This window comes from Saccopteryx bilineata, chromosome 1 (assembly GCF_036850765.1).
Source record: "Saccopteryx bilineata isolate mSacBil1 chromosome 1, mSacBil1_pri_phased_curated, whole genome shotgun sequence".
Classification (NCBI taxonomy): domain Eukaryota; kingdom Metazoa; phylum Chordata; class Mammalia; order Chiroptera; family Emballonuridae; genus Saccopteryx; species Saccopteryx bilineata.
In genome coordinates this window covers 392,476,357-392,504,149 of record NC_089490.1, presented here as the reverse complement: position 1 = coordinate 392,504,149, position 27,793 = coordinate 392,476,357, and the positions used below count along the sequence as shown (strand labels likewise).

The window sequence follows — 27,793 nt, the reverse complement described above, 5'->3', positions numbered from 1 at the left end:
GGTCAGGACCAGAGAGGCACAGGTTTTCTTTGTAGCTCCCGCCAGATCACCCTACCTGAACCAGACAAAATAACACAAGTCGGGGGGCTGGTTAGATCAGGGTTTCTTTTTATTCCTTGTTGCTTTAAAATGGCTAATCAGAATAAAAAATAAAAGGGCCTCTATCTAGAGGCTGGGGTCTCCCCTGTTTAGAGGTTAGAACCCAGGTATCCCCTCTACCCAGCACCATACTGAGGTGGGCTGAGGGGGAACCCCCAAGGGACAATCGGAGGGCCCAGGCCTGCCACTCCTCCTCTCTACCCCGTTTTTGGCATGATGAAAAATATTGCTTTTTGTATTCTTCTCTCCAGGCCTTGTATTTAAAAATGTTAACTGTGGGAGATGGGCAAAGGCTTTGAGGGGCTAGTTGAAGAAGCCCACCCTAACTCTTTGCCCCAAGAAGAGGGGATTATCCAATTGTTTGTGAAGGTTGGCCAAGCTCTTTTCCTGATCTCCCCCCACCACCACCACCAATGTCATGGAGCTGTGACCCCTTTCCTGGGGAAACTAAGTGCCAGCGAGCCTAGAAAACTAGCTCTCCTCTCCCTCCTCTGACCAAGACCTCAAACTCGCCGCTACAGGTTCTTTCCTGACCACTCAGCACCAACAACGAGGTGCTGTTTTCTTAATTGGTAACGGACAGAGGGAACCCTAGGGAAAAGGAAGACTTCTATCCACATCTCCCCTCTTTTCCTGCTGGTCTGAGGAACGGGAAGAGTAAGATCCCCCTTCTTAAACAGATCCCTCCCTCATTTTCCCATCCCAGGATAGATATATAATTTCTTTGATATTTATAATATATATATATGTACACACACACCTGGCAACGCAGAAGAGGAAAAAAATAGAATCCGTAACAATAATAAAAAAAATTATTTCTGGTTTAAAAATGATCTGGTTCCCTCCAGGGCGAGCAATTGCACAAATGTCCACTGAGTCTGGTCCAGGGGTCAAGGAAGGGAAGGTCTTAAAAGGTAAAGGGGGTTGCTACCCCAGTCTCAGGGCCCCAACTCCGACTCCCCAGCCCCACTGCACTTTATAAAATGCTCCTCATCCTCTCGGAATCGGTAGTGTAAAAACTGTCCATGCAGGGGAGGGGAGCCCCTCGCGGAAAGGAAGGTGGCCACCTGGGGCCCTTTGGTGTAGGCGCAGAGGTGTGGGTGAGGGGAGGTGCTGAAGGCTCACACTGAGATCTCATAGGTGGTGCCACCTACTCCTGACACCTTCTTGACTCCTCCCCTGCTGGGGCTACTGAGAGGTGGCTGGCCCGGGCCCGGGGATGCTGAGCCTAGACTCTTGGGCTGTCCGTTGGATTTGCTGTAAGCGGTCTTGAGCTGTACTTCATCTCTGGGAAGAGAGGAGGAGAGGTGTCAGAGAGTAGAACCAAAAACAGAAAAGGGAGACAGTTTAAAAAGTTCAAAGAAAAATAAGTGATGTACTTTTCTACATATATACTTTCTAGTGTGAACAATTAAATGGTTTGTACTTAGTACACATATAGTTTTTTTTTTAAACAGAAAGGGAAAGAGACAGGAAGGAAGATGAGAAACGTCAACTCATAGTTGACTGATAGCTTTTTCATGTTTCTTGATGGGGGGCGGTCTCCAGCAGAGCCAGTGACATTTGGCCTCAAGCCAGCGACCATGCGGTCATGTCTATGATCCCACACTCAAGCAGGCAAACCCCATGCCCAAGCCAGATAAGCCTGCACTCAAGTCGGCAACCTCAGGATTGTGAACCTGGGTCGCCAGCGTCCCAGGCCAACACTATCTACTGCGCCACCGCCTGGTCAGGCGCATATATACTTTCTTTCCCAAACATTCCCTTGTTTTATTGTTACAGGCCTGATTCCTTCTTTGTTCCTTTCTCTTCAATAGCAGCTATTGTGTATATTTATACTCAGAAGTGTAAATTACTTTCTAGAAGACAGGACTAAAGAAAAAGTATTAAACTTCAGTCTCTTAACAGGGCTGCCCAAGGCAGCCGGAGAGAGTGAAAATGAAGAGCTGGCCGCCAGCAGGACAGCCAGGTGCGTGTGACGCACTAGAATGTGCTCGGGCAGCCCTGACGCCTCTGCAAGGACAGGATGCTAATTTTAAGTCCACTGAGGACAAGGATGGACTAATACTTACTTGGGTGTCAGTAACGGCTGCAAGGCCACTTCCTCGGTCTCAGAGACGCCAGGTGGGGCTTTTTGGCTGCTGTAAGACATAGATCGGCCCGAGTATGGGGCAGCTGGGACTGGTTCAGGGGACCCTAGTCCCCGGCCCCGTAGCCCATCTGGCTTGCCAAAACGAGGGGCAACTGGGCGTCCCAGTGGAGTCTTGCCCAAGGGTGATCTCTTTGAATCATCTGAGGAGGAACTGGTACGTGGGGCATGGCCAGAGCCTGGTGTCGAGTGTATGCCCGAGTCCCCCAAGCCTGGCTCCTCCTCACGGCCCGGGAGCGGGGGTGACTGGCGTAGCAGCTTCTCTCGTTCCTGGAGGGAGGCCACAATATGGCGCGACAGATTGTCGTACCGGACTGGTGAGGGCTCTCGATGTGCTGGGCCGGTTGGCACCAAATGGGAGTGCCTCTCGGCTTCCCGTTGCTGAGCCAGCCGGGCTGACAGGAAGGGAGAGGTATAGCCCAAAGGCGGGTCTGGCTCAGGCCCTGCCTGCACTGACTCAAAATCAGGGCTGTCTGAAGGAGTGAGCAGGCTGTCATAAGACAGGCTTCCATTGCGTGTCTGGTTGGCCAGGCTCTTATAGGAGGTGGAGGTTGTGCCCTCTGAACGGATGGACTGCAGCTGGCCGAGCTCAAACCCTGTGCCCTGGGCCGACTTGAGGCTGGAGGAACGTGAGCCACTGGACAGTGGATCAAAGTGAAAACTTTTGCCGAAAGTGGGAGACCGGAAGCTGTCTGGCTCCAAGCTGGGCTCCGAGCGATAGCTGGGGTGGCGGCTGCTCTCCGCAATGGAGGTCGGTTCCTTTAAGCTGTCACCACGACTCAGCTGGGGAGAAAGTAAAGCAGGCTCTTAGTGCTGCTCCTTGTGTGACAGATGCTAGGTCCCAGAGCCCAAGGAGTCCGTCAAAATCAGGACCTGTTCTATGCCAACATTGTTAACATTCACATGCATTATCTTGTTTATTTAATCCCTAAAGCAAATCTGAGTTGTAACAAATACCCTTTTTTTTTCCAGAGACAGAGAGAGAGAGAGAGAGGGATAGATAGGGACAGACAGGAACAGAGAGAGATGAGAAGCATCAATCATCAGTTTTTCGTTGCCACACCTTAGTTGTTCATTGATTGCTTTCTCATATGTGCCTTGACCGTGATACCAAGTAACCCCTTGCTCGAGCCAGTGACCTTGGGTCCAAGCTGGTGAACTTTGCTCAAACCAGATGAGCCTGCGCTCAAGCTGGTGACCTCGGGGGTCTCGAACCTGGGTCCTTCCACATCCCAGTCTGATGCTCTATCCACTGTGCCACCGCCTGGTCAGGCAATACCACATTTTAATATGCAGAAAGTAAGACTTAGATTAAGTAACTTACCCATGATGGGTTTTGAACTCAGGTATGACATTTAATCAGTGCTTTTATCAAATATGTTACACTGTCCCATTTAATGAAGTCACACTAGCATGGAGATTCAATCTAACACCAACAATTAGTAAAATGCCTTTGATTTTCATTTTGTCCCTCTGACTCTTCCCTCCCCTCTCCCACTCTTCTTTCTTCCAGAACAGCTAGCGTATATTAGAACTACTTCTTAGAGACAACTCCGTACCTTGGCGCTGGAAGAATGAGGCATGGCGGCCGACGTGCTGCTGCTACTGTAGCCTGGCCGATACTTGTACATGGTCGGGGTGGGGGGGCTGTCCTTGCCCAAGAGACTGCTATCTGCAGGGAAAAGGGCCAGGGGCACCACTGTATAAGCTGCTCTGAACCTGTCTAGAGTTCCTTAAAACACAGGGGAGAACAAGGTAGGAACAGACATACCCAGCAAAGGGAAAAGTCCAGGGAACATGATTTTACTAAAATCAAGACTAAAGACTTCATTAGCTGAGAACTCAGAATGAGAAAATGCACCAAACACATCTAGGATGCTCTCTGGTCTATCTAGAGCTGACAGTTTCCCCCATACGTGTCCAATTCACTGCCAATAGCTAAGTGGCATCCCATCTCCTAGTGGCATCCCACTCCAAAGGAGTGGCTCGAGTGCCACCTGTTGGGTGTTCTCAGCCACAACCACAACACAAGCGTTACCCCCTAGCCCTTCCCAGTCTGCCTTCTCTGCAGTCAGTCACCTGCCCACACTGCCACCGTCCTTACCCTCATTAGTAGCCAGGCTGAGGTGTGTTCGTAGCCCTGTGTAACGGCTCAGGTCCGGCTTAGGAGGAGGTGGAGGCTCAGCATCTGCAGACTGGCTCTCCGTAATCTCCAAGCTCCCCTTAGACTGGAAAAAGGAGGGAAAATGAGATTTGGAGAACTGGGCATTAGGCGACTCAAAGTATTAAACTGGTAACGGGTGTTGGAGAGTCAGTCATCATGTATTTCTACACTGGGACTAGAAGACAAGGAACAAGAATCAGTCAGAGAATGGTACCGAATAAAGACAAGTTCTCAAAAAAGGGTTTAATCCTGTCGCTTATTTGTTCATTTTCATAACTATTTCTAGAGCACCAACCACCTGCAAGCTACCACGTTAAGTCCTATGAAGACATGGAAATGAATGGATGCAATTTCTAATGTTAGTGAAGTTAGTCTAACGGAGGAAAGAGATATGTATTTAAGTAATTTTAACACAAAGCAATAAGCGATAAATACTATGAGAGATGTAAACTAAAAAGCGTGTTTCTATCTCTTTGCCATGAGTGAGTCTCTCCAAGTAACCTAGGTTTGCTCCCCTAAATTCCTCACCTTGCTTCTCCTCAGCTCTCCCTGGATGCCATTGTCCATGATCTTCACAGTTACCTGCCCATCTGACACTTCCGGTCGAAGGAAGGGAGGTCTGATGACAATGGTCTTCTCTTTCTTTGGTCTCCCCAAATACCTGAGTGTTAAGAATAAAAGGGCTTTCATTCATTCATTCATTCATTCATTCTACCATATCTACTGGTTGTCTACCTTGTGTAAAACATTTTTTCCCAAGAAAAACAGTTCTACCAGGCCAGTGAAGACATCAGCACTGAACTGATTTGATTCCAGGAAGAACTGCAGCAAGACCAGGCCTCTGGACAGATACTTAGCTCAAGGCAATCTGGAGTAAAATCCCACCCTTAGCAGAGGAGAGGAACCAGAATACCTGACGAGTGTCAGCGGAACTCACAGCCTGCTAAAGGATGGCACGTCTCTCCCATGCAGACACCCCGTTCTAAGAGCCCCTGAGACTCCTTCCTCGAGGCAGTCCTCCCACCAGACCTCCCTGGTACGAGAAGCCCCAAACAGACCCCACAGTTCTGACAGAAGAAGAAGAGCAGACCAGAGGGCAGGCGTACCTGGGTGCTGGAGAACTGCAGAGCACACGGCTGACATTGTTACAGCAGCCGTTGGTGAAGGGGTTCACACCTCCCCGGAACTTACCCGTAACCTAGAGGAGAGAAGGGCCAGGCCATTCAAACAGGACGCTGACTTCCAAGGACCAAAACACAAACCAATGACAAACTACTGTGTATTCACTATGTAGGAGATAGTTAAAAATGAGTGAAAACACAATCCTGCCACCAGCGGCTTATACTGTGATGGCTAAGAATGACAATGCTAGTTAACTTTGTTAAGTGAGAAAAAAAAAATTTTAAATATCCATTTGGGACACGCAGCAGTTTTAAGGTCCTTAGATCAAATCCTAGGTCTTCCCCAACAGCTATCTCACTCTAAACATCAGTTTCCTCATGTAAAATGGGGATGGAATAAGTAGCTAACTATTAAATACTAAAATTATATACAAAAGAGCAAGCAAGTAAAGTTAGCTATTATTATATGCATGAAAATAATTGTCTAAGCAGCACTATAAGCTTCTTGGGGCTGGCCCAGTCTTTTTTTTTCTTAATTTATTGATTTTAGGGGGGGGGCAGAGAGAAAGAGAGAGAGAGAGAAAGAGAAACATCATCAATCCATTCCTGTATGTGCCATGCCCGGGATCTAACCAGCAACCTCTGTGCTTCAGGCCAATGCTCTGATGGAGCTCTCTGGCCAGGGCTGGCCCAGTCTTTTATTAAGTTTCTCTAAGCTCAGAGCCCAAACTGTCAGTATAAGTGGGTATTCTGTAAATGTTAACTAAGAGATGGCCTCCGCTCTCATGCTTACATGAGAAAGTTGGACACCTCCTCACAAAAAAAGTCTTTAGATGCCACTTGTGGAAACAGGGTCCACACTCAGCGAGGGCTAAGAGACACACGCCTCGTTCTGCAGGGGTCTCCCACCACTCTTCCCGTACCTGCTCATTGGTTGTGCGTCCCCTGGCCACCAGCACCACGTGAAATCCCGTGAGGCCAGCTACAGGGATGAAGAATAAGCCAGCCACACACATCACTGCCATTCTGAAGCCAAAAAGTCAAGGAGAACAGAGCAAGGTAATCTCACCTTCCCAGCCCACACTGCAGCCATCTTCCCTTGAACCTCACTACCACAAGATTCAACCTTCCCCATTCCTCCCCCTCCCAATTCCACAACTCACAAGCCTTGAAGGATACGTGACAGCCGTGCGGACCCCTGAGAGATCCTCCATGTGGTAGAGGACATAAAGGAGGCCAAAGCCAAACACACCCATAATGTGTGCTGTCAGGGAAAGGAGGAAGAGGAAGAAATAACGGTAGTTCCGGCGCCCAATACAGTTGTTCACCCAGGGGCAGTGATGATCGAATTCCTAAGGGCAAAAGGAGAGACTGAGAGGCATCCTTGGACCACAGCACTACATCACTTTGCTGTCAAGAAGACAAGCAATGGCAGAATGTCAGTGTTGTTTTAGTCATCTGTGATCATGTTCATTATTTAGTTGCAAAATTAAAAACAGGCTCATGCAGTTTATCCTGCTCTAACCGTCTGTACGGAAGACCGTCCAGAGGTTGATGATCAAAGGCCAAGACTGCTTCTCAAAGTTTATCCTATGAGACCAAGGAACTCTAAAAGGGAACAATGTCAGAGACTTGCAAAAATATCAAGATTCATGAGAAAAGAGGCTTGGAAGGAAAATCTGGCAGGCAAATGCTTACAACTACATGAAAACTGACTGAAAAAAAGTCAAAAATAAGAGCAAGGGATGCAGGACAGGAAGAGAAATAGAACTAAAATTTGAATGCAACAGCATGATGTTGTAGGCACAGAGGTAACACACAGGACAGACAACAAAAAGGATGAGCCAAGAGAAGGAATGCTAGAGCTATTAACCCTTTGACTAGTGAGGTTTTTTCATGCTCGCTGACCCCTGGGAGTATTTTTCCAAAAAATGAAATTAGTTCCAGTTCCAGTTTTATTTTCTTAAAATCATGTTTGTTTGATAACTAATTTATGGAAACAAGAACATAAATTTGCCTTCTTTAATGTTGCCTTACACATGTACAGTCGTACTCTGGATGGTCAGGAGGCACGAGGATGTACATGAACATTCACTCGTACTGCTCAAAGGGTTACTCTAAGTGCCGGGAAAGCCTATGGCCACTTGGGGTCCTTCCTGTAACAGAATGTTCACGCTCTACCTCTAGTGTGTACATCCTTGCTAACACTTTTCTGGAGGGAGCAGGAAGACGGGAAGGGAGAGAGATGAGAAGCATGAACTCATAGTTGCAGCACTTCAGTTCACTGATTGCTTTTCCTACGTGCCTTGACGGGGGGCAGTGGGAGGTCACAGGCAAGCCAGTGATCCTTTGTGCTCAAGCCAGTGACCTTAGCCTCAAGCCAGCAACCTTGGGCTTCAAGCCAGTGACCTTTGGGCTCAAGCCAGCGACCACAGGATCATGCTGATGATCCACACTCAAGCTGGCGACCTCTATTCACCACACCACCACTGGTCAAGCCCTGCTAACACTTTTATTTAAGAGAGCTAGAACAGACAGCCCAGGTAGCCAACCACAACTGCATTTCATGCACAGGACCCGATTCTGCCTCTTTGAGGAGGAAGATGGTAGCTCAGGGTTCTTACCTCCACACAATTGTCACAGACGCTGCAGTGGGAACATCGAGGAGGACGGTAGAAGCGGCAGGTCGCACACCATTTCATGCGCACCTGGATGCCCTTGATTTCCACTGTTTTGTAAAGAGGAGCTCGGAAATCATCCTCCTTGTCTTCATCCTCCTCAGCTGCAGAGAGGAAGTCAATTAAACAACTGTGCCAGAACTGTGCTAAGCACCAGGGATGGAGTAATATTTAAAATATGGCCTCTGCCTTCAAGGAATTCAAACTAATAGGGGAGAGACAAGCAACATGTAACTCTAGTCCTGTGAGATCAACTCTGTATACAACATTCTGGGAAAAGAGATGAGGAAGCAATTTACTCTGCACTGGGAAAAGGGGTTCAAGAGAACAGAGCTCAGAGGTGGCTGTCACATGGGTACACTGATGTTCTTGGTTACATATTATGAATGTAACTTAAAGAAATAATTTACATATCAGAGCACATATATATGAGTTTGCATAATAGTTCCAGATCTATAAGAGCATGACCGAACTATAAGAATAAATCCAAGAGAGGATCTAACATCAACCTTCCTTCCTATGCACAAAGCCCTTGCCCAAAAGATCTTCCCTACTCTATTAATTTCATATCCATTTGTATTTTGGTAGTTTCTTGACTCAAGACATTTTCTTTCACTGAATACCATTTCAATTTCCAGTTATCAAAAACCCACCATGCTACTTTGAAACTTATAGGACATAATTTGCCTGACCAGGTGGGTGGCGCAGTGGATAGAGCGTTGGACTGAAATGTGGAGGACCCAGGTTCGAGACCCCAAGGTCGCCAGCTTGAGCACGGTCTCATCTGGTTTGAGCAAGGCTCACCAGCTTGAGCCTAAGGTCGCTGGCTTGAGCAGAGGGTCACTAGGTCTGCTGTAGCCCCCTCCCCCTCCCCCTGTCAAGGCATATATAAGAAATCAATCAATGAACAACTAAGGAGCTGCAAAAAAGAATTGATGTTTCTCATCTCTCTCCCTTCCTGTCAGTCTGTCCCTCTCTCTGACTCTGTCTCAGCCACAAAAAAAAGACATAATTTACCCTCTTACCTACAGTGTACAATTTTTATTTTTTATTATTAATCTAGAAAAAAATACATGTAGGAAGGAAAAATTAAGTGACAGTGTAGGGGTTAAAAATTAAGTTTCTAATTTTACTGACCTGAAGAAATGCTTACAATATAAGTGAAAATAAATGCATAGTAAAGAAATGTACAGCCCTGGCTGGACAGCTTAGTTGGTTAGAGCATCATCCTGAAGCGCAGAGATAGCTGGTTTGATTCCTTGGTCAGGGCACATAGAGGAACAGCTCGATGTTCCTGTCTTTCGCCTCTCTCCCTCCCTCTCTCTCTCACTAAAACCAATAAATAAAAATTTTTAAAAAGAACTATACAAACAAAAAATACCACCTTCAGAATAACAATAAAACTAAACACAATCACACTTATTTATTATATTGTAATTATAGTCTCCAAAACACTGAGAAGAAGTAAGTAGTAGTTATCTCTAGGCTATAAAATTATAGGTGAGATTTCTCTATTTATACTTTCTATATAATGAATAGTCACTCTTTATTGAAATCTTTACATTTTTAAAAAGGGCTTTATTGAAAAAAATTCAAATGCTACTTATTTTGAAGTTTCTGATCCTTCCACACTATCATCTACCAGAACTGAGCATTTTCTTTCTAAAGTAGTTCGTAGTGTTTTGATTACTCTTATAATTTAACACAGTATACTTACATAAATACCTTTTCTATCTTCTCTTCTAGACTGAACTATTTGAAAGCAAGAACCTTTTATTTATTTTTAATTTTTTTTAATTTATGGATTTTAGAGGAAATAAGTGGGGGGAAGAAAGGGGATGGGTGGGTGAAGGGGGAGAGGGAGAAAAACATCAATTTATCTTCTACTTAATTACGCATTAATTGGTTGATTATTGTTATGTGCCACGACTGAAGATCAAACCCACAACCTTGGCGTATCAGGGCGACACGCTAACCAATTGAGCTACCCCACTAGTGAAGCAGGGACCCTTTGCAAAAGATCCTCTCAAATGACCATAATGCCTTCCATATACAACAGCGACTTTCAAACTTTATCATCTCATGGCACACATAAACTAATTACTAAAATGCTGATCCAACAAACAAAAAAGGTATAATTTTGACTCATTCACACCAGACAGCTATAGTTCTGTTGGCAGTTGTCTTTTTCTCATTTGATAGTCTATAAGGTAACAGAAGTTAGTACCCCTGACTAAATAGGTATTGCATGTTTTGTTTTGAAGATTTTACTTATTGATTTTTTTTTTATTTAAGATAGAGGACAGAGAAAGGCATGAGGGGAAAGCAGGAAGCATCATTCACAGTTGCTTATCGTATGTGCCTTAACCTGACAAGTCCAGGGTTTCAAACCAGCAACCTCAGCATTCCAGGTCTACACTCCACTGCACCACCACAGGTCAGGTGGTACTGCATGTTTTAAAAATGCATTAGAAGCGCTGCCTGAACAGGAGGTGGTGCAGTGGATAGAGCGTCGGACTTGGATGCAGAGGACCCAGGTTCGAGACCCCAAGGTTGCCAGCTTGAGCGCGGGCTCATCTGGTTTGAGCAAAGCTCACCAGCTTGGACCCAAGGTCACTGGCTAGAGCAAGGGGTTATTCGGTCTGCTGTAGCCCCACGGTCAAGGCACATAGGAGAAAGCAATCAATGAACAACTAAGGTGTCAAAACGAAAAACTAATGATTGATGCTTCTCATCTCTCTCCATGTCTGTCTGTCTGTCCCTATCTATCCCTCTCTCTGACTCTGGAAAAAAAAAAGAAGAAAAAAATGATTTGTCTGCAAGCCAGATGCAGCCATCAAAAGAGCCACATCTGGCTCACAAGCCATAGGTTCCCGACCTCTGCCTTAGTTGTTCATTGATTGCTTTCTCATATGTGCCTTGACCATGGGCCTTCAGTAGACCGAGTAACCCCTTGCTCAAGTCAGCAACCTTGGGTCCAAGCTGGTGAGCTTTGCTCAAACCAGATGAGCCCACGCTCAAGCTGGCGACCTCGGGGTCTGGAACCTGGGTCCTCTGCATTCAGATCCGATGTTCTATCCACTGTGCCACCGCCTGGTCAGGCAACGCTTCTAATGCATTTTTTTTGTTTTGTTTTGTTTTTGTTTTTGTTTTTTTTACAGAGACAGAGAGAGAGTCAGAGAAAGGGATAGATAGGGACAGACAGGAACGGAGAGAGATGAGAAGCATCAATCATTAGTTTTTCGTTGTGGCACTTAGTTGTTCATTGATTGCTTTCTCATATGTGCCTTGACCAGGGGCCTTCAGCAGACCGAGTAACTCCTTGCTGGAGCCAGCGACCTTGGGTCCAAGCTGGTGAGCTTGGCTCAAACCAGATGAGCCCGCGCTCACGCTGGCGACCTCGGGGTCTCGAACCTGGGTCTTCTGCATCCCAGTCCAACGCTCCATCCACTGCGCCACTGCCTGGTCAGGCATTCTAATGCATTTTTAAAACACACAGTACCACCTGACCTGATCTTTAAGGAAAAAAAAAAAAAAAAAAAGCCCAACCAGGCAGTGACGCAGTGGATGGTGCATAGGACTGGGACACTGAGGATCCACTTTCAAACCCCCCAGGTGACCAACCAGCTTGAGCGTGGGTTCATCCAGCTTGAGCGCAGGGTCACTGGCTTGAGCATGGGATCCTAGACATGACCCCATGGCCACTGACTTGAGTCCAAAGGTTGCTGGCTTGAAGCCTAAGGTCGCTTGCTAGCTTGAGCCCAAAGTCACTGGATTGAGCAAGAAGTCACTAGATCTGCTATAGTCTCCCGGTCAAAGCACATATGAGAAAGCGATCAATGAATAACAAAGGTGCCACAACAAAGAATTGATGCTTCTCATTTCTCTCCCTTCCTACCCCTATCTATCCCTCTCTCTGACTGTCTCTGTAAAAAAAAACAAACAAACAAACAAAAAAAAACTGCTTTGGCACAACAATGTGCTGCAGCACACCGGTTAAGAAATTGCTGATATACATAAATATTTGATGAAAAACACTAAAGGCTCATTAAAACAGCCTTACTTGTTAAAGTTCATTTCATTCACCTGATCTCTGAAACAGAAGTCACAAATGAAGCACTGTGACACAGGCTTTTTTTGAGCAGTGAATTTCAGAAAAACCTTATCTTACCAAAGTTGCTATCCCAATCCCAACTGTCTCAACCTTACAACTTCACATCTCTTCATCAATTTCTTTCTACCTCTTCTTCTGCTAATGACAGTTCTTACTCTCACCTCCTGTCCCCGAAACAGCCTTCTGCTTCTGCATGCAAAACCCTCCACCGTGCCTGAGAAAGGGCTCCTTCCTACCCTTCACTGCCCCTTCTTCCATGTCTGTCTCCCTCTTCTCGGGTTCCAGCTCCTCAGGCTACCGGCATGCTCAAGTCTTCCGCATCGTAAAATAACATGGAAAAAACCCCAAAAAACAGAAAACACCCTCTTCCCATAAGATATTTTCTTTTGCCTTCTTCGCTTTACTTCTTGAAAGAGTCATCATACTACTCATTGACTCTTCTTCCTCATTTCCTATTCACTGCTTTCCAGTCCATTACAACTTACGTCATTAACTATATCTCTCCCACATACATATATAAATATACTACTAAAAGTTTTCTTATTCAGATCACTAGTTTAAGTTTTTTAAAATTGATCTGAGAGCCTGACCAGGCGGTGGCGCAGTGGATAGAGCATCGGACTGGGATGCTGAGGACCCAGGTTCGAGACCCCGAGGTCACCAGCTTGAGCGCAGGCTCATCTGGTTTGAGCAAAAAGCTCACCAGCTTGGACCCAAGGTCTCTGGCTCAAGCAAGGGGTTACTTGGTCTGCTGAAGGCCTGCGGTCAAGGCACATATGAGAGAGCAATCAATGAACAACTAAGATGTCGCAATGCGCAACAAAAAACTAATGATTGATGCTTCTCATCTCTCCATTCCTGTCTATCTGTCCCTGTCTATCCCTCACTCTGACTCTCTGTCTCTGTAAAAAAATAAAAAAAAATAATAAAAATTAAAAAAATAAAATAAAAAAATAAAAAAAATAAAATTGATCTGAGAGAGAGAGGGAGAGAGAATCATCAATTTGTTGTTCCACTTATTTATGCATCCACTAGATTGGTTCTTTTATATACCCACAACAGTTCTCACCAACTGAGCTACCCAGCCACAGCGAGAACACACGTGCACCCACCTACCTACCTTCCTTCCTTTCTTTCCTTCTTTTCCTTCCTTCCTCTCCCTCTTTCCTTTCTTATTTATTGATTTTAGAGAGAGAAGGAGAGAAAGAGAGAGACATCAATCTGTTGTTCCACCTATTTTTATGCATTCATCGGTTGAAGAATGTGCCCCGACCAGAGACCAAACCCACAACCTTGGTGTATTGAGACGATGCTCCAACTGGGCGACCCAGCCAGGGCTAGACCGCTAACTTCTTAGTTACCAAAACAATGGCAGTTCTGAGTCTTCATACTATTGGATCTATTTTCTGATACTGCCAAACATCACCTACTTCATGAACTTGCCTTAGTTCACACTTTGTCCAGTTTCTCCTTCTACTAAAACCTTTCTTGCTCAATCCCTCTTCAACGGCTCCTCCTTCTCCTCTGCTCCCTTACTAAAGTGTCAGTGCTGGTCAGGACTGACCTTGGTTCTTTCCTAATCTCATTCCACTTGCTCCAGATATCTTACTCCCACTGCTTCGAATACCACATGGCTGAAGATCTGCAGACCTTGTCCCTGAGTCTCATGACTCAATTGCACATTGTAACTCTACCTAAACGACCCATTTATATCTCAAATTCAACATGTCTGAGATGTGCTATCTTCCCTCCAAACTTGCTCAACTTTCCTATAACTCGTTTCTTGGTTTATAAAATTAGCATCAAACTTATCTCCCAAGTTGGGAACCTTGGAACTACCCTAAACAATTCCTTCACTCTCACTTCTCCCAATATGCAATTGGTCATGAAAAATTCTGTTGAGTCTACTTCAGAAAAATCGGTAAATCCAGCCTTAAAGTCAAGTTCTCCTCTGACCTGCATTATTCCCATAGCCTCCCAAATGGTATCGGTACATCCTTACAAGTTATTTTTATAAAATGAAATCTGGTCCTGTGATTCCCCCAGTAAAAGACCTCTTGCTGTCCAAAGGAAGAAAATCTATTGACTTTAGCACATAAAAAGTCTTCCACAATTTGGCTCTGGGTCTCTCTTGAGCCTCTTCTGGCCTCACCATGTACTCTGCCTTCCACCCCACTGAGTTCAGTGTTTCATGGCTCCAAGCTTCTGCCTAGAATGCCCTTCTCTTCCATTCTCTACCTGGTAAGGTCTTTCCTACCTACCTTCAGCAGCATTTCCCAATTTATCTGGGCAAATATTAGTGCACTTTTCTACAGTTTCACAGACTCTTGTTCGTGCCTCCATTACAGTTTGTATCACACTGTTATACCCGTCTAATGCACCTTAGACATCACCGTGCCTAGCAATAATGCCTAACCTATATTATTTCTGCTGAACAGATCACTGAAAATCAAAGAGCTAATTCAAAGTGAATCGCATGGCTAAAGTAATGACATAGTGCTGAAGGCCCAGACCTGCGTTTCATCAACAGACTATAAAAGTATTCCAAACCCTAGGACTCTTAAGGCCCATGATCCAACATGTATGTCCAAATATCATTCTCTTTCAAAGGTAGGAAAGAGCTTCCAAAAGGAAGAGGAAAATCTTACCTCGAGGGAAAATCCCCGGGTCCATGAAGGTGGCCATGCTGAAGTTGGCCAGCACAAAGAGAAACACAATTGCATTGTAGATGGGCACTGCAGGTGACACAGAGAGGCTCAGTCCTGGACAGCTGCACAGATAAGACAGAAAATGAGGGGCTGCCTCTAATACTCTGGACACCAATCATATAAGTATCTATAAAGATTCAGCTCACATACTATTTAAATCTTGTGTAGTTCACCTTCACTGTCGCAAATTACCTTATCCTTCCCAACCAAAGGGTCTAGGAGCCCACAAAAATGCTGACTTTAGATCAAGGTACAAGACTGAATCTCTCCTACCATGACCCCTTGCACTAAGGCCTGTGTTCTTCAGATTCTTTCTTCCCTGGTGGATGTTTCCACAGGTTTTAAAATCTGCTCTGATTTCCTTTTTAACACAGCACAAGAGTTAGGGACCGAGTATGTAACTGATACCAGCGACACTCCCTTCTCTGGAGCAGCCCGAAGGCTTCTGGCTCCCAGCCATGCCCCAGTGACCCGTACATTGGCCCAGAGCATGGGACACCACCTGCCTCTCTGGCTCCCACTTGCTCTGGCTTTGAACGGCTCTCAACTGCCTGAAGTTTCTTCCATCAGAGAGTTTTGACTTTTATTCAGCTAGAGGCTAGTTCTCACTGTGAAAACAGGGGAAGAAAACCTACAACCCCTAGATATGAATGGGCATATGCATCCTGTATTCCACAGGGTCCCAATCAAGACATATGCTTTAGGTAACTTTTTTTGGACCAAAAAGAAAACTGTGCCTTAGGCCAAGTTTACGCTCAACTGCCGTAGGGCCTGGAGTCCAGCAGGACTGCTGCAGGTGCTCTTCCTCTCCCTGGGAGCTGGAGGTCTCAGAACACAGATGTGCTGCTTGCTCTTCCTAGTGCCCACGCCCTCTCCCCTGCCTCAGCTCAGGAAGAACTTACAAGACAGTGGCTAAATACCCTGATCTGCTTTGTGGCTGAGAACTTAATCTCCAGAATTAGGACAGCATCTGTCTTTGTCCCCTTTATCTAGACCAGTCAGAAGGAAAGGAAGAGTTCCCTGAAGGAACAGGAGGAGGAGTGTGGAGAACAAGCCAGCATGAGTCTGGAGAATTCACCCAGAGCAGTCCTCTGTCTCCACCGAAACAAAAGGCACAGCCCTAAATAGTGATTCAAGACAGTTCGCAGGAATTGAGCTCTTTAATGATATAAATAAACCACTGACAAGAGACAAAAGTGATTGCCTGACCTGGCGGTGGTACAGTGGATAGAGCATTGGGCTGGGATGCGGAAGACCCAGGTTTGAGACCCCAAGGTCACCAGCTTGAGCGAGAGCTCATCTGGTTTGAGCAAAAGCTCACCAGCTTGGACCCAAGGTCGCTGGCTCGAGCAAGGGGTTACTCGGTCTGCTGAAGGCCCGAGGTAAGGCACGTATGAGAAAGCAATCAATGAACAACTAAGGTGTTGCAATGCACAACAAAAAACTAATGACTGATGCTTCTCATCTCTCCGTTCCTGTCTGTCTGTCCCTCTCTCTGACTCTGTCTCTGTTAAAAAAAAAAAAAAAGTGATTTTCACAGAGCATCTCTCAAGTCGACCACCACCATCTATTTATTCAGTTTCCATTTAGCCATCATTTAAAAAAGTTAAGTAAATATTACATGCAAAACTTTTTAGGTAGTAAATATCAACTCTCTGCTTCTCCTGATGGGTCAGTACATAAAATTGGAAGATAATGAAGCTACAATAAAGGCATTGATTTCAAAGGGCACTGATTTCCTTCATAGTTCTGAGTTTATTCTATCTAAGTCTCCTAGAAAAGCTTCTTCCTCTGGGGTTTCTTTGGTTCAGAAAAGATGTCTCCCTACCTTGGCAGAGTTTGGGGTGAACTACAAGCAAAAAGGAAGAGTCCGTACACAGCTCCACCTAAAGCCCGACTTCCTCGGCTCCTCAGGAGGGAGGGAGAGAAACTGAAAACCAGTCATCCAGGTCAGAGCCCCTCCCTCGTACTTAGCTGCCACCTCAATTTCCTCCTGAGGAAGAGGAGAAAGGGTGACTCACTTGACTCCTACAGCCTGAGAGGAGGATAATTAGAAGGGGAAGGGGAAAAGAAATTAAATCCTTAGAACACTGAGGTACCATGATTTAAAAGTCTCATTCCTAGAACTGGCCATTGTGGCTACTGTGAATGATGAGACATCAGCCCCTTCACAGAACCAAATGCCAAGCTTTCTGACCCCAATCTTTCTTCAGTTTCTGCATTTCCAAAGAAAATCATAAAATCTCTTCTGTATCCTGCCGAACACCTACCCGTGGATAACTGACTTTACCCCTACTACCTTCTTGATATCAACTCATCCCAGTTGAAGTATGAAATCCGAGAATCAAGTTCCAGTATCTGTTGCCAAAATAAAGCCTGGCCCAGAGTGGCAGTTTCTAGAAACGAAACAAATAGCTGCACAGGGAGTATTTGCTCCTAGGTCCAAATCAGGGACCCACTGCTTCCAACCCGCACACTCGAGCTGAGGGAACACCCTATCAAGGACAGGCAAGTATGAGCAGAGCCTGTTCCTGCTGTATCCCATTGTGTGGCTCAGGGAGAAGCTTGCTGTTGCTATAGTATTTGGCCAAATTCCTAGGTGACCACCCCAAGTAGCCTGTTTGAATCTGTTGCCTTTGATGGAAGGAGATGAGGCCTGAGCTGAGAGCTGTTGGGGCTCGTTCTTACCCCCCAGCAATAATCACAGAGCTCCAAAGCAGAGGGAGTGGCTGTAGCCTGGAAGGCTGGCTGACTGACTCACTGATGAAACTCCCAGAGCTATACCATCCCAGAAAGAACAGGTTCTTCTGCCCACCCATTCAGCCCTGCTGTTTTCAAGCCAAACAAAAATGGGGAGAATGGGTTTCATACCTATACTCTCGGAAAATCTGTCTTCTAGCCCTAATTCTTTCTATTAAAAATGGTTCAATTTCTGGTACGAAAAACAAAGCAGGAGTCAAGAAGCTTTGGACTTTAATCCTCTCTCAATCAATATTTTGCTAGGTAGCCTTAGGTAAGCCACAGAAACCTCTCCAAGTTTGCTACTTCAACTACAAAATACAGATATGAGAATGAAGGAGACGATGTCTGAAAATATCCTAGAATTCTTTTTAAACCAGCTGGCTTAATACTGAGCATTCGCTGGCTGGAAGATACACACACACAATCACCATTACCATCATCATCAATTATCATTGCAGCTCCACCCTCATCCTCAATTCCACTTCCCCATCTGAGATACTGGGGACTCAAGAGCACTTGAAACATAGGCACTCCGCTCCTAAAGAACAGTCTACACATTCCACCCATGCCTAGCACATAGTTTTGAGTGTATGGCTGGTGTTCCTTGTTAATGAGGAAAGGCTGGAACGAATACCCCACTTCCTGCCCCTGGGGATCCTCAAGATTCCAGAAAAACAATTTCTCCCCTTAAAGGTGGGTGAGTTTCTCTTAAACACTTCATTTGTGGTGTATCTGTTAGCCGGACTCAAGTAGCTCAGTGCAAGACATAGGACCTGGGCACTCATTCCTGGATGAGAAAACAATGTGGGAAGGAAAAGAAACCACCACTGCTCAATTAATGCCGTAAATCACGAGACCACTCCCATTCATTCACATCAGGTCCTAGCATCACCGCAGCCATGAAAAAAAGACCAGAGGGAGAATCGCTCAGGTTGCCCAACTCCCTGGGGTAAAGGGGTTGGGAGGGACCAGAGGCAGAAACTGAAAGAAGCTCCCCCATGGGTCAGACGCTGGAATGACCAGCACAGATTTCTGCACAGCCCTGAATCTCACCCTTCCTGCAGAGGATCACCTGCAGCAGATTTACCCTATGCCCTCCCTACTGACTTTAAAAATAAACAAAACGAGACACTGGTTGGCTCTGCCCACAGTTCAAGGAAACTTTAGGGGATACAGCTCAGTGAGTTATTTCAAATGGTACTACCAGGTGCCCTAAAAAGGTCTCAAGGGTCCCAGGAAAACAAAGTGGGGACGGGACACCAAGCGGCTGGGCCTCTCTACGCACCAGCCTGACTTGAACCAGACAGTTCTAATCTGATATTTCATGTACTGGGGTTCCAAATAAGACCTCATTTGAAGAAAGGGTCATGCTGCTTAAATAAACTGCTCTAGGTCAACTTCCTCATTATATAGAGGAAGAAACAGGTCAACAAAGTCTAACAGGCTCTACCAAAACCAGTCTCCTGACCCCTTCAAAGTGCCTATTCCTTCTACCTAGCACTGCCCCTTGCCAATCACAAAAGGAGGCTAAACAAAGACAGAGTGGAGCCAGGCACATTCTCTTAAATGCAAAGTCTAATGCCTAAATGGAGTGGGAGGGTTACTTTGGCAGATACTCTCCTTCCCAAATAGAAAAGGAGGAAAGAATTAAGACATGATCCCCAGTAATTCACCAGCTTAGTTTTAAGTAGTGAATAAATTCAATGAATGGGGGGGGGGGGGGTAGATTTCCAGAAGGCAGACCTCAACTGCTCTACTCAAGCTTTTCTGGGGTAGAACACCATTTTTTTTTTTAATGTTTATTTTATTGATTTTAAAGAGAGGGAGCGTGAGAAAGAGACAGAAACATCAATCTGGTCCTGTATGTGCCCTGACCAGGGATTGAACCTGCAAACTCTGCACTTCAGGACAATGCTCTAACCAGCCAAGCTATCTAGCCAGGGCAGGAACATCATGTTTTGATGACCAAGCCCAACTGATAATTTCTGTTCACAGCTTTCTCTACTTGATAAAGAAACATGGCGGGCAATTACACCTAATTGGTTGAAGCCTGTATGCCTCCACTAATTACATCTGCCAATTGAAAGGGACTCTTCCTCCTACTCACAGTCCTCTAGGTCCCAAAGTAATTCTCACCAGGGTAGATGCAGATATAAGAACAGATAGTTGTAGCCTAGCGAAGAGAAGAGCAGGATGACAGAAAGTGACAGATTTAGGGCCCCAAATAAAAGCTGGTTCAAAGACAGCCCTCCTCTTATCTCTCTATTTGAAATCATATATTATTTTCTAAATTGTATACAGTTTTCAAGAGGGGGTTCTCCAAGGTACTGAACCTCAAAAGGGATAGAAAGTGTGGGCGACCAGTTTTTCAGAAGAGTGGCACCTCAGCCCAGATCCGTGCCTGTAGAGGAACTGCTATGGTTGGATGGAGAGGAGGTGAAGACTTCAGAGGGTCACAGTAAGATAAAGCGGTGTCTGTGTCTCCACAGGTGGACAGGGAGGCCCTAAGGGAGGACAAGAGCCCAGAAACTGGACCAGCGGAAAAGGCCAAGGGGAACTCTATGGCCTAAGGCAGCTAACTTGGGATTTGAGGCCGTCATTCCAAATAGACAATGTGGCCCTCCAAAGTGCTTTTTCCTCGACTGAGAGACCATAAAATAAGAAGAGCTCCTATTTTTCTGGCACCAGGGAATGTAAAAGTAGGTTAAATAGCTTCAACTATCAGTTGAGAAAATGCCTATGTCAGGACAATGTGTGGCGAAACTGGTATAACCAGCCAAGCACTGCACTGTTCCAGATCAGCAAATTAAAGCAAGGGTTCTGCCTGCCCTACCTCAAGAACAGACTGGGTTGAAAGAGAGAAACCACTTAGTCCCCTGAATTTCCAACTTCCCCAAGGCTCTGCCCCTTGAAGGAAAATAGAACCTCCCCAATAAGCAGGTCTGAGGGTGTCAAAGTGGTCTTGTATACATCCTCCCTGACACAGCACCACAACGGCTACAAGGATACTAAGGTCTCGTATAAATGTCTGTGGCTAAATGTTGATTCTACTTACTGGCCACAACAGCTGAAACCAAAACAAGTCTGACACTAAGATTCACCCCTCCCTACTGGTAGTCAATGCACGAAGAAGGACAGAACACCAAACATGCTGAATTTAAGCCAGAGACAAGATTATCAAGGGCAGAGAAGGGCAGCACCGCTCTAGATCCATGAGGAATTCTGCAGGTTATGTTCAGGTTGGGGAGCTGGGGCCAAGGAGCCCATGACTTCTAACCAGAGAAAGGGGAGAGTAGGATGATGCTCTTAGCTTAGATAATAGGTCTTTTCCTTACCTAGAAACTAAATACAAAACTTCACTATTACTTTGCTGACCCACATTTTTTAGAATTCCTTTTGGCATAAACTCAATTTGGGGGGTTTCCCTCTCTCTTTTCTCAGATTTAATTCCTGTTTGCTATTTCTCCCCCTAATAGTAACTGCCCCACCCCAGAAATTCCTAATTTATTCATCCTTCAATGAGTCCAAACTGCATTCATTCCCTACCACTTCATTTTCTTCCTCTTTCCAACACCCTCCCATTGCTCTACAGCAACTCACCAGTAGGTTAAGCCTGAACCACAAGTGAACTTCCCATAAAAATCTACCCATGCTCTCACTGTTCCAAGAGCTACAGCTAGAACACCAATTCAGTGACTAGACAGTTTAAGGCTCAGAAGGCTGGTACATGTTAATTTACAAACAGGTAACAGCAAAGATGCTTGCCAGGTGGTTGACAGCTAAAACACAGGGGAAGGGGAAAGAATAAATCATCCAGTCTCTGTCAACAACAAGCAGACAAATGAAGTCAGAATATCCTAAGTGGGAAATCTTTAAACACCAACTGCTTTTCCTAATAGGACCCTTCAGCAGGAATTAATACAAAGGAAACCTAGGATTTCCTAGATAAATAAAACTTGCCTTCACTTCCCAAGTAACAGTAAAGCCAAAACTCTCTCACTGGTATATCTTCTAAATCAATTCTAAAGTTTTCCAGCACTCTCAGTCCCACAGTCTTAAATGTTAGCTTCAGACATCCAGGGGAAAAGGCACAGCTATCTGAGAAACCTTTCATCTAGTCTAGTTCTCTTTTCTCTGATTGCCTAAGCTGCTTCAAGCCTCTCCGGCGGTTTCCTCCCACTTCCTTCCTAGTTCAGGATCAGCTAATGATGGAGCTGAGTAGGACAATATGAACATCTGTGATTCCAGAGGGAGGCAGGGAAAGACAGAGGATTCAATGGAGTGAAATTTATAACAAGGCTGAGAGGATAGGCTTTCCCTACTCCTCCTACCATGTCTCTGGGATCTGGATTTAGCTCTATCAGACATCCAACACCTAGTTACTTGGCTTTGAAAGCAAAACTCTAGAGAGAAAAATACCCCATCACCCCCCAGGAATGCTCCCGAAGTACCACTGCTGGGAGAAAACTCACGTGAAGGCAAAGAAGAGGGTCGTGGCTCCCACTAAGAAGATGGCGGCTGCTGAGACCGGAACATACTTGCTGGGTTTGAACCTCTTTCCAGACTCTGCGGGCATGGTGGAGGTCTGATGGGAGAGCTGCCCTGCCGCATAGCCCAGGCCCACACAACGGCAGAACAGACCAGAAAACGGGATGAGGGCAACAGCGGGAATAAGCGCACAGAGGACACCAGAGAAAGAGAAAACTTTAAATTCGCACCCTTCCCCCTCCCAAATAAAAGCAAAGGTCAAAAGATCTCAAACGAAAGAAAGCACATGGGAGGGGGAAAGGTGACTCCAAACGGTGATTAACCACCTCCACAGGACGAGGCAGAAGGCAAGGTTAAGAAACACAGCCTGTACAGTTTAAAAACGGGAGACCCACAGCAGGCTGTCCACATGCAAACGGTCGCAGGTAGAGAACAGAGGCAGTCAGACAGCTCAAGGGACAGCTCATGGGTGGAGAGAAGTCTTCAAAAGGAAAGGAGGGGAGAATGCCAGGGTAGGGCAGAACAAGGGAAGATTCTTCTGAAGAGATACTGTAGTACCTCCACGACTACCACGCTTCCACAAAATATGAGCTGCACACAGAAGGTGTGCCTTGTGTTTCTATTTGAATCCAGAAGCCCAGGGCCCCTTCCCTCTAAAGAGAAGCTGTTTCTGCTGCAGTCCTTGTCTCCTTCAGGCAGCTTCCACAATGCCGCCACTCCCACACCTTGACTTCGGGGCTGGTAGTCTGGCAATGCTTTAATTTTATTTATTTTCTCTTGATGGCTAAAGCTGGGCAGCAGCTGTTACAAGATTGAGTTGTAAATCCTCTTCTTCAAAGGGGAGGGAAACAGAGAGAGAGAGAGAGAGAGAGAGAGCGCGCGCGCAAGCTTGTCTGTCTTCAATCTCTTCTTATTCGCAAGCCCCCTAAGGGTTCCGTTTCCTAAAGAGTTCATGCAAAACTGAAGGGAAACATAAAATCCCTGAGGCCATGTTCTTCCCAATAAGCAAAATAAGATGGAGAAATCAATTCCACTCTATACTTTTTAAAGGTTACTGTTGATGAAAGCAAAGTTGCACAGAGGTCCGTCTCTAGGTTACTCAAATGTCTGATCTTTCATCTTCAATCTTGGGCTGTCTGAATGCAGAGTTCAACTGGGTTACAGTGCCTCACCTGGAAAGAAAAAGTATGTATCATTATCACAGAAATTCTTTCAGGGTATTTCTTTTTCTTTCTTTCTTTATTTATTTATTTTTACAGAGACAGAGAGAGGGACTGACAAGGACAGACAGACAGACAGAGATGAGAAGCATCAATCATTCGTTTTTCACTGATTGCTTTCTCGTATGTGCCTTGACCGCGGCCTTCAGCAAACCGAGTAGCCCCTTGCTGGAGCCAGCGACCTTGGGTTCAAGTTGGTGGGCTTCTGCTCAAACCATATGAGCCCGCGCTCAAGCTGGCAACCTCGGGGTCTCAAACCTGGGTACTCGGGGTCTCGAACCTGGGTCCTCTGCATCCCAGTCCGACGTTCTATCCACTGCACCACAGCCTGGTCAGGCTTTCAGGGTATTTCTTAAGAATATCAAGGCTAAAACCCCATAGGCCACCGTTAAAAAGTGCCCTTTGAGCCCTGGCCGGTTGGCTCAGCGGTAGAGCGTCGGCCTAGCGTGCGGAGGACCCGGGTTCGATTCCCGGCCAGGGCACATAGGAGAGGCGCCCATTTGCTTCTCCACCCCTCCGCCGCGCTTTCCTCTCTGTCTCTCTCTTCCCCTCCCGCAGCCAAGGCTCCATTGGAGCAAAGATGGCCCGGGCGCTGGGCATGGCTCTGTGGCCTCTGCCTCAGGCGCTAGAGTGGCTCTGGTCGCAATATGGCGATGCCCAGGATGGGCAGAGCATCGCCCCCTGGGGGGCAGAGCACCGCCCCTGGTGGGCGTGCCGGGTGGATCCCGGTGGGGCGCATGCGGGAGTCTGTCTGACTGTCTCTCCCTGTTTCCAGCTTCAGAAAAATGAAAAAAAAAAAAAAAAAAAAGTGCCCTTTGAAAGATTAGTTTCCAGTTCACTTAACCTATAAGAGGGGATCTTAATTAGGAGGACAATGAGCCAAGAATCTTCCCTTCTTCTGAGTGCTGTTCATATGGCAAAGAGAAGAATATGGCTTCACCTGGCCTAAGGTCACTAAAGAACTACTTCTTGTAAGGGGCCCATCTCACCTGACACAGATAGTAACAAGTATCAACATCTAAAAACAAACAAGGGCACAGCACTCCTAGAAAAGAGACTGCTCTTTAGACAAAGAGTACTTACTGCTACAATGAAAAAGAGGAAAAATAACCTCAAAATTAGGACAGTAAGTCTCATTTCCTTTCTGTGTGTGTCTCTCTCTCATCCCTCTATGCTTCTTAGTTATAACCCTGACGAGGTGGAGGCTGAATTTTTGGTCTTCTGGAGTAACACATAACAGGAGAAAGGTTCTTTTTTTACACTGAAGGGTGAGGATGCCCTCTATGAAAAACGGAGTCAACCCTAGAGGCTGGTCCTTCTCAATTCAACCGTTCTTTTTATTCTACACTGGTCTATTAGAAGCCAACAGAGCCCCACCTTCCCCGATATGATTAAAAGTAACAATTATTTCTGTTGATGGTAGTAGCAAAACAACACTAGCACTTTGGATTTTATAGGATGCTTTTCATCTAGTGATCTCAAAGCACTTAACTCACATTATGTGTGACAGAGTCCCTTATCCCACCCTGTAAAATTGAAGGCTAGAAAATGCCTGAGGCTATTCCACTGAATCACTAGAGCAGTCAAGTTCAGAGCCCAGTTTGTGTGCCCCTTTGCCAACTGAACCCTTTCTACCTTTCCTATCCACTCTACCACCTGTCCAGTGATGACAACTTAAAATCTACAGACCAATTTTCTACTTGTTCAAATTTTAAAATAAGAGTATTATCATACCTAGTGATCTTAGTATTTCTCTTAATACCAAAGACAAAGATTAAAATATCGGAAGATTTGAATAATGAAATACAAATGTGCTCTGAATTTATCATTTCCTCTCTTACCTGTGGAATGGAGGGCAAAGGAACCCTCCTTCTAAAGATGCATTGTCTCTTTAAAAAAACAGCGTGTTAGGGGGCCGAACAGCAATATTAGAACAAAGTAACACCGAGAGATTACAATGTTAACATCCTAAAAAATATAAATCCTTTCTAGTTCTTAATTGTATGACTATTTTAACTCTCCACTTCCCATAGGAATCAAATCCTAACCTTCTGAATGTAGGTCCAAGTAACTTTGTTGACAATAAGCAGCAAATTCTTGATCTGTAGACAGTAGTATTAAACTTTCAAAACCCCAAAGATTAAAAGAAAATGGAAAATTGCACTGCTTATATTTTTCCAGATTATATTTCCTAACAGGAAAACAGTCACATGAGCTAATACTTGCACAGTAATACAGGATCATCAAAGGGCATGCAACCTGACCTATCCTGGCGCAGTGGATAAAGAGTTTGGACCTGGAACGCTGAGGTCGCTGGTTCAAAACCCTGGGCTTGCCTGGTCAAGACACATAGGAGAAGTAACTACTACCAGTTGATGCTTCCTGCTCCTCCCCCACCCCTTTTCTCTTTCTCTCTTTCTCTCTCCTCTCTAATAAGTCAATAAATAAAATCTTTTTAAAGATAAATAAACAAAAGGTCGTGCAATTTTTAGAGTATGATACTGATAAACAAAAGAGATCAGCACCTGAGGTGTCTGGGGGATATACGTTAGAAGGGATAAGGCATACCCTGAATGTAGTGGGAATAATAAGACCTACCAGGTCTTGGCAGAAGGATGTGATGTGGATAGTAAGGATAAGACTGCAGGTGAGTGTGTTTCATCAAAGCCAGCAGTCTGGATCCACATCAGTATGAGAAAGGTGTACAAGCATGTGTATGACACAGGCACAGAGTAATCTAAGGAATGGAAATATGTATATATGTAACAAACTAGAGCATGTATGGTGCTTTAATAAGGGTATACAACAAGGACCTCCTTAAAGAGGTGAATGGATATGAACAGTACCACTAAAAACACAAGTATTGTTTGTTGAAATAAAAAGATGTAATAGTACAACATAGTAAATCTGGATACAAAGTAATCAAGGTAGCAAGGAATAACCCACATGTCCAGATATTGGTAACGCAAAGGTTATGGGTTTTACCCACGATCAGGGCACATACAGGAAAAAACCAATGTTTCTCTCTCCCTCTCTCTCTAAAATCAATAAATAAAAATTTTTTTAAATTAAAATTTATTGGTGGAAGTTGAATATGGGTATCATCATCACCTACTGAAGTAGCAAAGTATACGGATATATTTATATAATTCTTGCAAGCATTAGGTGAGTTCTGAAGAATGGGAGATAATGAGTACTGTGAAGAGATTTGATACAGTACAGAGGGATACTGGGGTAAAAAACAAAATAGGGATATAAATATAACATCAACCTAGACAAGATGGCATTCATCAGGAAGTCAATAATCCAAGGCATAAAAAGGGTTACAGTATAACATATCTGATCCTACACCTCCTTTCATAACTTTTAAGTCACTTTCTTCTCATTTCAGTGTTTTCATCCGGCCAAGTGGGTAAAGATCTTCCACCTCCCTCTCCTACAAAGAGATCCCTATATGTAAGATTCTGGCAAACATCCGAGCTCCACTTGTAAAAAGTATAAAGTACTAAAACGCATGGAGCAGCGGCTGGTGGGGTTAAGGAAGCTGACGGATGGGAGAGAACAGGTAACAGGATGAGACTTGAGCCAAAATAAGTAACAGCAGAGTGAGGCGAGGGACCCGAAACGCAGGGAGGTAAAAGGGAAGAGCACCCTGTCCCCACCCCGGAGCTGGGGCAAAGAGAATTACCGTATGGGGCAGAGCGGGCTGAGACTGAGAAGACGGACTCCGCGGCGACAGGGCCCACCGGGGCTGCGGGGCACTGCGGAGCCCGGCGGCGCAGGGTCGGGGGCGGAAGGGGCGGCGGCTGGGTGCCAGACGCCGAGGGGCGCCGGGGTCCCGAGCAAAGACCGGGGGCCGGCACTAACCCGTTCTGAAAACAGACGGCCGTGGATCCCCGGCCTCGACTCGTCGTCCGTTTCCGGGGCCCACGGGTCCCGCCGCAGTTGGATGACCCGGCCCGGAGGAGGAATGGGGCCTCAAGCCACCTCCCCCTCCTCGGTCCCCCTTCCCTAGAGGTCACTCTCCCCTCCCACCTCACTGGCCCCGCACTTCCGGTTCCGCAGGGGCCGGTGTCCCGGGTACTCACCCCCGGCGCGGTTCCCGTCACCACCGCCGTCGTTACCGCTGCCGCCTCTCGGCAGTGCCGTCCGGCCTCTGGGAGGCAGCGCGCGGCCCCCGCACGCTCCACGCCCGCCCTGCTCCGCGCGCTCCCGCTCGGCGACGCTCGTCTTCCAGCCGGCGCGCGGCCGTTGCCCTCAGTGCCGGGTCTCGAACCCTCCCAGCGTCCCCATTGGCTGCCTGTCCCGGG

At 45.9% G+C, this 27,793-nt stretch overlaps 1 protein-coding gene across 4 annotated transcripts; it reads right to left on the bottom strand.

Annotated features, from left to right (window-relative positions):
* Window positions 1-88: 88 nt before the first annotated feature.
* ZDHHC5 (zinc finger DHHC-type palmitoyltransferase 5) lies at window positions 89-27,793 on the bottom strand. 4 transcript variants are annotated; one of them, XM_066251552.1, is made up of 12 exons: window positions 27,572-27,793; window positions 22,248-23,435; window positions 14,974-15,095; window positions 8,158-8,315; window positions 6,713-6,885; window positions 6,457-6,559; window positions 5,519-5,610; window positions 4,941-5,073; window positions 4,353-4,476; window positions 3,808-3,920; window positions 2,172-3,031; window positions 89-1,386 (listed from the first exon to the last, which is right to left on the bottom strand). In XM_066251552.1, exons 2-12 carry the CDS (start codon window positions 22,349-22,351, stop codon window positions 1,221-1,223), a joined length of 2,148 nt encoding a protein of 715 aa, XP_066107649.1. In that variant the 5' UTR covers window positions 22,352-23,435; window positions 27,572-27,793; the 3' UTR covers window positions 89-1,220. The 4 variants fall into 4 exon arrangements, with proteins under 4 accessions (XP_066107649.1, XP_066107650.1, XP_066107652.1 ...); XM_066251553.1 differs by lacking the exon at window positions 27,572-27,793 and adding an exon at window positions 27,351-27,502; XM_066251555.1 differs by lacking the exon at window positions 27,572-27,793 and adding an exon at window positions 27,172-27,194.

Bases quoted from the DNA above. Each gene is read 5' to 3' on its own strand.
- ZDHHC5 (XM_066251552.1), bottom strand. From the start codon at position 22,351: ATGCCCGCAGAGTCTGGAAAGAGGTTCAAACCCAGCAAGTATGTTCCG. The intron at 3,921-4,352 runs GTAAGGACGGTG...TTTTCCCTGCAG, and splicing joins CAGCCTGGCTACTAATGAGG to ATAGCAGTCTCTTGGGCAAG. The intron at 3,032-3,807 runs GTACGGAGTTGT...CTTTCTCCCCAG, and splicing joins CTCATTCTTCCAGCGCCAAG to CTGAGTCGTGGTGACAGCTT.